General features: G+C 39.2%; 1 protein-coding gene across 1 annotated transcript in view; it reads left to right on the top strand.

Moving 5' to 3' along the window:
• Positions 1-13,115, top strand: part of trappc12 (trafficking protein particle complex 12) — a 34,509-nt gene that overhangs the window by 7,724 nt on the left and 13,670 nt on the right. The window contains exon 4 of the mRNA XM_017690792.2: positions 10,967-11,080. Within this exon, the coding sequence (XP_017546281.1) occupies positions 10,967-11,080 (114 nt within the window). The remainder of the gene's footprint in view (positions 1-10,966; positions 11,081-13,115) is intronic.

Here is a 13,115-nt window from a genome sequence, read left to right on the forward strand (position 1 = left end):
TGCCCATGCCCTTCAATGATAGACAAGGATACACAGAAAGTATGTGTATGTGTGCAACCCTATTTTTGAGGATGTAGGTGCAGCCTGCAGGCCCACTGTGTGCATGTGTGTGTAATATGTGTGTGCGAAAGACTCAGAGCAAGGCAGATAAGAGCGAGCCGTTCTGCTGATGTGCTTGCCTCCCTGCAGCATGCCCACTGGGGCAGTACAGGCTAATCCTGCCTATCCTCCATTTTATAGCCTCAGCTCAAGACATTGCAGGCCAGACGTTTACCTCAGCCCACTGAAACTGTTACAACAGAGAAATATCTCCCTGCACCAAGAGCAAGTTCAGGGCCAGTGCACTGGTGCCTTTTTTTGTGCCGTTCCTAAAAACCCAAATAGCCATTTCTTTGGACAGCTCTTTCGAGGAGTTCTGCTGAAGAACTCTTTGCTTTCTGCTTCCTTCCACTTAAGAGCACATTAAACTCTGCAATGGCTCGACCTCCTCTCTTTCACTGTGCATTAAATCAGCGTGTACGCACAACAGGCCCATGAGCTAATGAAAGAGGGGGCGATTATTTTGTTACTTGCTTTGCTCATGGGTATTAAATTATGCAATACTGTATAGGGTCAGTTCAAATAAAGTAGAACAACTTAGCTATTCTGGTTATTTTTCAAAGATTAAAAAGGTTAATATGATGCTGAAGTAAATAAATATCAAAATCAAACAGTTTAATAGCTTCATATACAGCTTTTTTGACAGTGATAGTGAAATTATTCATGTAACACTTGGCCTTCTTTGAATTGCGCATTTTCGCAAAAGTCATTCTAATACCCAATTAGCTGCTTCATGGAAAACAATTCTCCTCAGCTTTCCGCAGTGCCGGTGAGAGACATCAAAGGACTTAACTGAGCTCGTTTTACCTGCATGCACCCTGTGTTTTAGAACCATTTAAAACTATTAGAGAAAGAGCTCTACCTGTAAGAATTCTTATCTGCTCTTATCTATTGTCTGTCCCAGTTTTGCGAAAGAGCAGTAGGGACTACACTGATAGAGAGAGAAGCCCCTCATGCAGTTCTCAGGACACAAGGGTCACCATCATCGATACTGTGACTCCATTATGGGCTATAGTATCTGCCCTGATGCTGATACACAAATCTTGTTAATCTGGTTACTAACCTCAGTATACAAATCAATACATTGATCATGTGCTCTACAGGTTACTTATTTCTGTATTATCTGCACCTGCTGTCACCTTAAAGGGGCTGTCAGCGTATTTCCTTAATCCACTTTTTGCTGACAGCTTTAGGATCCTGTATGAATTTAAAATTGGTCATCAAATAAAACATGTAGATTAACATTTTGTGCTTCTTCTGTTGAGTTTGATTTTGGTGGGACTATGTTGGAAGAATCGGACACCACCCTGTGCCACTCCTCTGTCTTACGCAAACCAAGTTGTTGTAGTTTAGCCTAGATGACTGCCTCTGAACAAGCTAGTTAGCTGACATTTTTGTGCATTTTAAAGGCAGTTATGCTATTTCTGATTTAATTTTATTTAATTTCTCTTTTATTGTTTTTTGAACAGTAAAAGTGTTCATGTTAAATAATTTATCACCCATGATATTATGTAGGAAATGCTACATGGTTAGCCTTTAACTCTAGCAACTTGAACTTAACATTATCTTTGTGATCCGATTCAAAGTACAGTTTTGATGTTATGGGCGGAGCCATGGGTTGGAGGTTAGGGAACCAGAAGTCATGACCGGAAGCTCGTCGGTTCGATCCCCAGAGCCGACAGCACATGACTGAGGTGTCCTTGAGCAAGACACCTAACCCCCAACTGCTCCCTGGGCGCTGCGGATTGGGCTGCCCACCGCTCTGGGCAAGTGTGCTCACTGCCCCCTAGTGTGTGTGCTCACTAGAGTGTATGTGGTGTTTCAATTCACGGATGGGTTAAATGCGGAGGTGAAATTTCCCCATTGTGGGACTAATAAGGGTCACTTAATCTTAATCTTAATCTTAATGATGAACTCTAAAGCCTGCTGTCCTCAGTTTGTTTACCGTGGCTACAATGCTGACAGTCACCATGCAGTCTGAAATGTTCATATGATCAGGCAGCACAGTTGAGTTTTTCTAGCTTGTGTTTCTGTGTGAATTAGGGTTTTATTTCTGACGAGGTTTGATATTTAAGTGACCATGAAGGTTAATGAGCACACTCAGTTAACTACAGGGAGAAAAGCCATAAAAGGACAAAGCAAAATTTAAGATTGGCCTAAATGAATGCAGGCCCTTGTCCTTGGTGGTAAGAATACAAAAAACATCAAAAACACGAAAATATTACTGCACACAGTCAAATACACTGAATGCTTCTGCTAACCGGTACAGCATTAGATGCTGATGAGGACTCTAGATATTTACTCCTCAGTGGATGAAGTGCCAACATGTTAGTTTGTCCGAGAAATACATTTTTATTGCTTCTGGACCTAGCTAACACCAGCAATAGTTAGGCAAGTTAGCAAAAAAGCCTCACTACTTCTCAGTCCTATCCTTGGCAATGTATCCATGGCAACATGCTTACAGAAATAATACAATTTTAGCAGTTTTACTTACTCAGTGATAGTTAATCAATCATTTATTTTTTAAACTAAATCATTTTTCTTTATCACTTAGGTCACTGAGGTTTATTGCCATACAGTCTCTTTCTTCTTTCCTTTCTTCCTTTTGCCTTTGTTCTGTCTTCCTTCCTTCCTGCCTTCCATCCTTTCTTTCTTTCTTTCTTTCTTTCTTTCCTTTTTCCCTTGTCTTCCTAGCCTCCCAGACTCCCTCATACCAGTGACACACTTACACAGGCGTACACAGAATGTATTTATTTATTTTTTTATTAATCTTTTTATTTATTTAGAGTAATTTATTTGTTTATTTATTTATTTATTTAGTCAGCCAGCCAGCCAGCCATTGCATAAGCACTATATGCCATGAGCTGATGTGTGTGTGAATTCCGTTTGACTGCGTTATCCAGATGTCTCTGATGTTAGATGTCTCTCTGTCCTTGCATGTGTGATCCGCTGGTAAGTATAAGTGGGTTAGACTCTTTGCGTCATGCTGTTTTGTTGTTTCTGCACCCGGTGGATGTTGTGGGCTCTCTCTGAGCTTGTGGTGTCCCCAGAGGCACACACATATCTGAACAGTCTGCCCAGACTCACTGCAGCAGGGTTTCTGCGGGTGACTCACGCTGCAGTGACTGACTGACTATGTGCGTGTGTGCGTTTGTGTTTAGGCCTGTGATAGTGCCTCTGTCATTGTCACTATTGTGTCTGTAAATTCCCTCAGCGCGACGCCAGAGAAAAAAAGAAAGAGTAGAGCGGATCAATGCGATAAGGAAGAATAAACCAGCATTGTTGGAGAGAAATGGGTTCCCCAAAACAGATGTCTCTCCCTCCGTTCCCAAAATTACACTCAGTGCAGGCTTAGTGCTGTAGTGTGCCTGCAGAAATGCTGCAGTATACGGGATCAAACAGGATCAAACTAGCCTAACAATAGCCGGCCTTCATTTTCACCACGTTGTGTCCTTCATTCTTGCACACACGATCTGTGGGTAAATTCTGTCTACACTCTGTCTCTATCTTATCTTTTTCACATTTTTCTTATATTGTATTTTTTTTTTCTCTGAGGTCCACTTATGACTTTTGTGTGGGTTTATGTACAAAATAGTCATTCAGTTTTATTCCATCATTTTCCAACATCTGATCATCCTGTCTGTGTCTTTAAGAGTGATGTATTAAAATGACCCCTGTTCTGATTGGCTGTCCCGTATTGCACCCCATTCCAAAAGCAATCTGGGCTGAAACACTCATTGAAATCACAAACAATGAATGAGCAGCGCTAAAAGTCCTGTAGGCTGAAAAGGTAGATATATGTAAATGTGTTTATTTATTTATTTATTTTTATGTGAAATCACAGAACCCTCAAGAAAGAAATCACATGTACCCTCAAGGGTATGACAGTGGTTTTAAAGTACATTTGTGCGACTTAAATAAGTTTGTCCCAGTGAAAAAATACGTATTTGTGCCTTTTTCTTAACCGTTTTAACACAGAACAATAGAATGAAAAAGCCTGGAGATGAGACGGGGTGTGTGGAGCCAATACAAGTTAGAAAATATAATTTCAATGGATTATGTTATAGTTCCCTGTCTATAGCTACTGAGATGTACTCTCGGTGGTATCTCCCCAGTGACAAGTGACAGTTTGGAACCTTTTTTCTGATAGTGTAGAAGATCCACCTTTAGTTGCCTAAAGACCTTTTCAATTAACTTTTTGTTAAGCACTGTCCAAAGGTTCTTTATTGAACCAAATGTGGTTCTTCAATGGCATCACTCTAAAGAACACTTTTTTTTATGGATGTACAATGATATCAGAATCATTTCAGTATCAGAAGGGTGCAGTATTTGCTTAAAAGAAAATTATGAGTATCAGACAGATGTTTAGATTTGACCAGTATTTCAAACCGATATTTAAATTTAAATATTTACAATTGCTTGTACTGAAGTATATGTTATCTTACAGAATCTTATCTCAAGTTAGGAAAGCCTAAACTATTCATTATTAAGGTTGATAATCGTTTGTTTTGTCTGTTACCAGGCAACCAATGAGTCGACACAGTCAAAATAATGTTAAAATGTGCATTAGATGGCTAGACAGCTACTGATATAATAAAAAAAATCGAAGCAAAACTAATGTGATGGATTGGAAGTTTGAAAACGTTATAGAAAAAAAGTATTCTGTTCCCCAGTTTCAGTTTCTCGAGGCATTAACCAGAGTGTGAGCTGCACTAATGCTGTTCCTCTTAACAAACAGCCACATGTTCAACTCTTTCATTATTCACTGCCATCGCTGCAGTGTTTTATTAGGCGAGTTTTCATGAATATTAACATACTGAGAGGAGGAACGGTGGGAGATTGTGTCTGTAGAGTCCGGGATTTTTGAAGCGCAGAGTTGGGGGGGGGGGGCATCACGAACAAAATGTCATTTTGCAATATGAATAGGTGTGTCGTCATAATGCTATTCTGTCACAGTTGCCTCAAGATGATAATATTCTCTTTTTTTTTTTGGACAGAATGGAAAGTTGGACAGAAATGAAAGATGAAAACAGAACAACTGGGGTTGTTCTAAATGTAAGACAATATTTAGGAAATTTGGGCAGGTTAAAATGTTTCTGTTGTACTCCTTTCTTATCTGGCTTTAGGATACAATAGGAACTGTTATTCTGTACGAGCTTATGTTACTTGGTATTAGCTTCAGTACTAGCTGAAGTTGTCATAATGACTGAACAGACAAGATGTCAGATGTCAAGATGTAACAGAAGTAAGTGTTGTATTCCTCTCTAATTCAACAATTCACTCCCAGTTTCCCAGAGTTTTTTTTTTTTAAAGAAATCTTGATGTATTGGCATTGGAAAACAATTTTCAAAATCATTGCAGTATTTATTTTTAAAAGAGTAGACAGGAGTGCAGCCCTGCTATCATTGTCATTAAGATCATTCCTGTTAAACTCAGTTTAATATGCCGCTCCACAGCGGCGGCCAGGGAGTTCTATGTAACAGAATGTTAAAATAGTAGAAGCCTCTTTGTCTGGAGGCTACTCTCTCTCTGGAGGACAGCAGCAGTGGATGTTCGCCTGTTTTCGTGCTTCACTTTGCTGAGGGAAACTGCTGAACTTTTGATCTTCAGCACTATTTAGTGGAATCACCCGTTTTGATCTGGCGCTGAAGCTCGTTTGCAGAGTCGTCTGGTGTGTATTTTCCCTCAACTTGTTCTTAATAACCTGCACTGCAGAGAGGCTCTATTTTTTTTCTAAGCGCTCACTCATGTCCTCTCCCCGTGAGCATTTGGGATTGCAGGCCGGGCGCTGCTGTATCTCTGATGTGAAACAGTGGTGAAGTATGAGATCAAACGTTTGTGACTTGAAATTGCCCAGTCACATTTGAGATGGAGACTGAGTCAGCAGGTGAATACTAGTTTGGTGTTGCAGATGCTTTAGGCTTTTTTTTTTATTCAGGACTCTGATTGGTTCATCTGTCCTTAGGATAGGATCATTTCACACCAGCTCACGTAGTCTGGTTATGTCATGGATTCCCAGGAAAAAGCAAAAATCAAGCAGGAGCTCAATTTCAAAGCCGTGCTACTTTTAGTGATGAATTAGGTTACAGGACGGCTGCACCATTTTTAAAATGTATAATTTGTTGTGACAAATATATCTGAGGCCATTTCTAAATACAGATGGTTTATTTAAATGCTTATTTTCGCATATTTAAGCATCCATATGCTGAAATGTTTCCTGATTTGAGGCAGATGGACTGAGCGACACTGTAGTAAGGAACCAAACAGGCAGTTTTCCAAACAGTCTGAATAATTTAATGTGAATGAAGTAAAAATATATTATACTGAGCTATTGGTTCATTTATTCCCAGTGAGAGAACGAACTGGTACAGTTACAGTCTGACATCTAGGCTCTTTTTCTCCTTTAAAATGAAATGTCAGCAAAAGTCTGTGATGAGTCCTCTATTATTTATAAATGCAGTCTATATTTCAGGTGTCCTGGCTGATGGAAATTGAGAGGCATGTAAGTGATCAGGATGTGTTGTGGTCAGCCTCACAGTGCAGTCATTGATCGGTGTGCACCTGCTGATTTTTTTTGAGTGTTCCTAGCACAAACATTTCCATTTTTAATGACTATCAGACAATTATGATCTATGTTAATGAAGGTCTGGATGATATGGTGGTTATTTTTATCACTAGTATGTAATTTTACACAGTACACCTTTGACAGTACACCGATTGATCTGTCCATGCAGTGCATCCACAAATGCGTCCTCTCGCAGCAACTTTTGTTTGGTTGGACAAGCTTTACAGAAATCCTAGTCAATTAATGAGAGATTAGTTCAGAAACTTACTCTTTGTCAAAATACCTGCTTTATATTTAGGTAAATGATATTTGTGTATTTTTTTGTGTGAAAGGTGAAACTGAAATGGCAACATTCTGTATTTACATTTACATTTATGACATTTGGCTGACGCTCTTATCCAGAGCGACTTACAATTTGATCAGTTTACATAGGTAGGCCAAGGCAGTGTTAGGAGTCTTGCCCAAGGACTCTTATTGGTATAGTGTAGGGTGTTTGCCCAGGTGGGGATTGAACCCCAGTCTACAGTGTAGAAGTGTTAACCACTACACTATCCAACCACTATGTAAGGACAGATGGGATGTGTTATTATGTGTATGTTCTTTATTATTAAGTATGTTTTGAATGTAATGAATCTGCAGAGTGACATAGTCCAGTATAGTAGTGCAGCATTTTTAATTTCAAACTCATGTAATGCTTGTAAACAAAGATCAAAGATTCCTGATTGGCTTAAAAAGGATTTTTGCCAGCGTTTTGTAAGGCTTGTCCAATGGCATAGTAACAAGAACCTGACTATATGTTAGCTCATTATCCTGTTTCTTATTTGTTTATTTATTTACTTGTTTTTATTTAATAACATAAATAAATGAATAAACACTGTAGTATTGTAATAGACTATGTCACATAATATTTTATTTGATCATTGTTTCTCCATTCCAACTCATTAGCAGTCCTCAGAAAGATGATAGTTTGTATGGAAGCATATCAGTAGCAGAATTCAAATGAAAAGGTATTATGTAAATTGACAATGTATTCTTATGTTTGAGTTTAAATTTCCAACTCATATGTGCAATCTTGGACTCAAAATGAAAATTCAAATTTTGAATTTGGCCCCACGTTAGATTAAATGCTTTCTCATCAGGCCATGTATAAACACAGTAGACATCATAATTGGATAGCTATATTGCTCTCCTTCACCTCATCTGCTAATGCCACAGCCGCCATGTTTTCAGATAAAGCCATTTCCACTGAGTGTGCGGTTGGCTGATGGGATGATTGACAGGTTGGAATTTGAGTTGACTGCATTTTCAAAGGCATTTTGCCCCAGAAGGAGCACAGTAGATGAGAATGTGTAATTGCAAACAGGAGAGGCAGTATTTTACTTTAACATTTGAATTTTGCCATCTTTCTAGCTTGGTGTTTTCTTTCATAATGCACATTTAAATGCATTATTAAGGAGTGCAAATGCATATAAGATAAATTACATTTTAATTATCATTTTGACACTTATTTCATAATCATGTAAATTCACAGTTAGGGAATTACATGTTAATTTAATAAATCTAGTCATAAAGCATCTAAATTTCTGTGTAAATGATATGTCAGTGCTAGTATAACAAATGGCAAACTTAAAATAGTAAAGTTAAATTTGAATTTTCATTTTGAGGCAAAAATTATATATACGTGTGGGAACTCTTAAATCAAAATAAATGAGTACCATCCATCCATCCATCCATCCAGTTTCTAAGCTGCTTCTCCCTCAGGGTCGCAGGGGGTGGGGGGGGGGTGCTGAAGCCTATCCCAGCGGTCATCGGGCGGAAGGCAGGATACACCCTGGACAGGTCGCCAGTCCATCACAGGGCAATAAAAGAATACATGTAACATATTACATTTTCATTTGAAATTTTTGCTGATATGCTTCCAGAATTTTGTGAAACAAATGTCTTCAAGTATTACATTTTTTCTATATCGTCCGACCCCAGGCTACCATGTGTGTGACTTTAGGACAGTCTGAGTGGTCCGGTGCTTTGCATGAGCTGCTGTGGCAATCCAAAAGCTCTTTCTGTGAAGAGCCCAAGATAATAAGACCAATCCAGCGCGGTCAGTGTAGAGGAGCTAGAGAGGCTCGTACAGCATACACATGTGAAGAGTGTTTCAATTACACACAGCTAAACCCAGAGCACCTGCCATTCATCTCCACTGGAGAGAGCCGGAGAGAGAGAGCCGGAGAGAGAGAGCCGGAGAGAGAGAGCCGGAGAGAGAGAGCCGGAGAGAGAGAGCCGGAGAGAGAGAGCAGACGAGAGAGAGCAGACGAGAGAGCCGGAGAGAGCTGGGGGGAGAGAGAGAGAGAGAGCGGGGGAGAGAGAGAGCGGGAGAGCGAGCAACAGTGAGCAAAACTCTGCAGTGAAATGCAGCTCTGCTTTGCTCTGGTTTGTGTTTGCTTCTCTCTTCTTTAACATCTTCCTGATGGGAAGTTCTCTAGTGTTGGGATGCTGTCTTCTCCGTGTATGGAATCCCCAAATGAATCTTTTCTTTTGAGTTACAGAGCCTGCTGACTTATTTTTCCCTCTCTATGGGCTTAATTTTTCCCATTTTGTTTCCTGACTCCTTTCAGTTATTGCTCTTACTTTAAAGCTAGCTGGCTTGCTTTTTTGATCATCAAACTTACCTGATTAATCAGAAAATAGTTATAAAATAAAAATTAATCATAAAACAAATGAATCATAAAAATAATTTACTCAACTGATTACTGATATAATCAATAGTGACAGACCTAGTCTGATACATAGTCAAACTCTTCTTACAGTTTGCGTGCATCCAGTGATATCAGAATAAGTTTGCTTCTAAAAATAATACTGGCATCAGACAGATGTTTAGATTTAGCTGATGTTTTAAAAGGGATATTTGATTTCTTTATGTCTTGATTTTATTTATTGTACTCCATAAGAGCAAAATGTTCAGGTCGTGCTGGGCTAGTTTACTAAAATATCTTAAATAAAGTGTTTTTAACCCTATAAAATTAATATTATATTTCTCTGTAATGCTAATCCAGCATTAACCAATTAACCAATATTGGCAGCGACCCACAGTTCCCATATCAGTGCAACCCTGAACATGCTTTTTATTTTTATTTATTTTTTTAGTGTTAGCTATTCTGCTTAAGTATTATACACTTGTAGACCACTACTTGAACAGTTAGTGACCATAATAGCAGTAGGTTATTAAGTTTGTCTGTCCATTGTCTTTGATACGTATGTTGACCCATTGCATTTTGGTGCAACAGCAGCATGTTGAATGCAAAGCATACAACAAATACTTTATCTGTTTTGCAGGTACCTTGCAAACCCCAAATTTGCAGTACATCATAATGTACCCCTATTTCCACCTGCATTGACTTTTTTATGTTCTGTCTCAGTGGCTGCAGCTGCTTTTGCCCATTTCCCTGCCAGTCGTTTTCAGCTTCATTTCCCACTCTAATGAAGATTTAGAGGCACCAGGGCTGCAGAGAGCAAACCAGGGAGACACACGTTAGAGGAGGGAGTCCAGAGAGAGACTGAGCAGGACTCGGAGGGCAGAGAGAGGAAAGTACAGTAGGAGAGAGAGGCATGTCAAAGGAGAGAATGAGTAAAGAGAGGTAGAGAGTTGAGTATATGCAGCTTGTGAGAGAGAGAGAGGAGGTTTGGACAGTAAAGAGTGATCTGAGAAGCTGGAAATGGAATGGAAATGCTGCGGCGGGGGGGGGGTTCTTTACAGTAGAGCTGCACAGTGTATCGTTATTGTGACATCTGCTTTTGCAATATTAATATTACAGACAAACACTATGCAAATGAGTCTATAACTAGTCACAGAACCTTTTGTTCTGTGTTTTGAGCATCTTGACCAATCACTGTTGTTCCTTCCAGTTCCAATAATTCCCATTATCCATTAATTCATTAATATCAAACCAGTTTTGTTGCTGGTTCGCAACAATCGCAACAATGTCTGTAATATCACACTCTGGTATGCCCTACTGAGAGGCTGTGCTCACAGGTGCCGCTAGTATTCCTGAAATTGTTCTATCCTTGTGCTATAACTCCTTAGGCCCTTAACTAAAGGTGTACCTGTAATGAATAACATTCTGCTTTAAAGAGGATGGCCACTGTGACCTTGTCATCGTTACGGATGAGGGGGACAGTGCTGTGCTCACAAACACTGTCACACACTTACACACACTCACACACAGGCATACATCCTCTCCTCCTGTGTGAGCAGCTGTTTGCTTAATGGGTTCATTTCTCTCTCACCTTGTCTCTCGCACCAACAAGAGCACCAAGAACTGGAGGGCAGCGGTGGACTTGACAGGCAGACTGCTGACCGCTCACGGCCAGGGCTACGGCAAGAGCGGCCAACCCACCAGCCATACCACAGACTCCCTGCAGGTGAGCGGAGCACCACAGCCACCTGGGTTATGTAGTCTCAGGACATTGGCCAGACTGCTGACCACATGCTATGACCAGACAACAAGACCCTGTGGAATAGTGAATTACAGGACTGGCTCAAGCCACTGCTTGAGGGAACTACTTGGCACTAAAACTAGAGCTTTTATCAACATTTAGTACAGCTGAGGCTTATGTACATTGTCTATTAAAGGGTTGGGGACACATTGCCTTCTTTTAAACTTTATATTTTCTCTTTTATGCAGTTTCTTCTTAATTTCTTGAGGTAAAATATACATATAGCGGGTTTGTTAGCACATAATAGCTGTTTTCTAATTCAGAGTTTTTTCTAATAATTTCTATTTTAAATTCCTTGTAATTAAAATCACATATTGAAACTCTTTTGCCCCAAAGATGGCTTAACAAACTTAAAAACTTTGAGTGCTGATGAGTGCTGACATTATAACAAGGGGAAAAAATGAGCGGGTGTGATTAAGGTAGTACAATCATACAGTACAGTTCCGTTTCAAAACGACCGTGAAGTGTAAGTTATTCATTTTTCTGGATGGAGATGTTTCTGAGGAGATTAGAAATGAGATCATTCACTTGCATAAGAAAGGAGAAAGTCAAAGACAAAATAAGTTGACATTAGTAAAAGATAAAGGGAAAACAATGCAGACCACCAAAACTGTCCCCATCAAATAAACAATACTTATAACTTTCATCTTTGAGAGAGAGGAGAAAATCAAGCTCCACTCTTACTACAGATCGGAAAAAATTAACAGATGTTTCTGTCCATCCTTCCACTGAGAGAGAAGTCATCTATATGGGTCTGCACTGACTTAAAATGTTTAGATACAGATATATATATTTTAATAATAAACTTACAACAGTCTCTAAATGACAAATATCATATATGTCGACTAGATTTAAGAGAAGAATACAATTTGTCAATTAAACAAAGAAGCAGCTGGTGTTTTCAGAACAATAGTCTAGTCACACCAGAGTCACGACGTCAACGTCATTGAATATGTTTGGGATTGTGAGAGGCAAAAATTCAGACAACTTCTAAGACTGAACTTTGGATGTGTGTAAAAGTATCCCTGCATGTTTCTTTGAAAAACTGAAAGCAAGTCTCCTGAAAAGAATGGAAGCTGTAATAAGTAAATATTAAACAAACTAAGTGCTGAAACTTTCATATAGTAGTTGTTGAAACTGTGAAATATTTGTTACATATGTTTTCAGTTTTTTATCCTGATGCTGATAAATGACATATTTCTATAAAGGGAGTTTTGCCTGTAAATTAGACTATCGAAAGGTCTCTGCTGTCTTTTGCACAGTACAGTACATTGCCACCAGTATTTATGTGTGTTAGTGTTTTCCTTAAACCTGTGTAATCTTTAATGTAAGGTTATTGCAAACTGACAAAGAGGCTATGCTCATTTGTACAAAAATGTATTTGAAAAGCTAGATGTTCCCAAACTTTGGATGGACTGTGAAACTAATTTACTTGGAAACAAAATTATTGTGAATTTTTCTTGGAGGCTAAAATTATGGGCTGTGGTTAAGTGTTCTAATAAGTGTTCTTCTTATTTACTTCGGACTGAACTCATTTTTTCGTTTAATATAAAGCATAGGGCATAACAGTTCTAGTTAGATCTTCCACATAGGAATTTAAAACTTGTACCGCATCCCGATAGTTGTTATTTATGTAGCCTATTATTCAGAATAAGCATATTGGTATTCTCTCTGAAGTGCTGTGTTTTGCCCATGTGGAAAATGTGTTGGCACCTTAGATAAAGGTCTGTGTAGTAAGCTGTTTCAGTGCTGGTGTAATGTGCAGAGTGTTTGAAGTACTGCTGAAGCTCGGCTCTCTGGCCCTACGCCCACTCTGTCCACGCAAACATACCCATCTCCCATTGGCTGCCATGTCGGCCATATCAAAGCACTTCATCTCTCTGATGTCTCAACCTCCCATGGCACACGTGCATACATTACACTCTGCTCACTCTCCCTTTGTTAATGGAAAACTACTGAC

This window comes from Pygocentrus nattereri, chromosome 10, assembly GCF_015220715.1.
Source record: "Pygocentrus nattereri isolate fPygNat1 chromosome 10, fPygNat1.pri, whole genome shotgun sequence".
Lineage (NCBI taxonomy): Eukaryota > Metazoa > Chordata > Actinopteri > Characiformes > Serrasalmidae > Pygocentrus > Pygocentrus nattereri.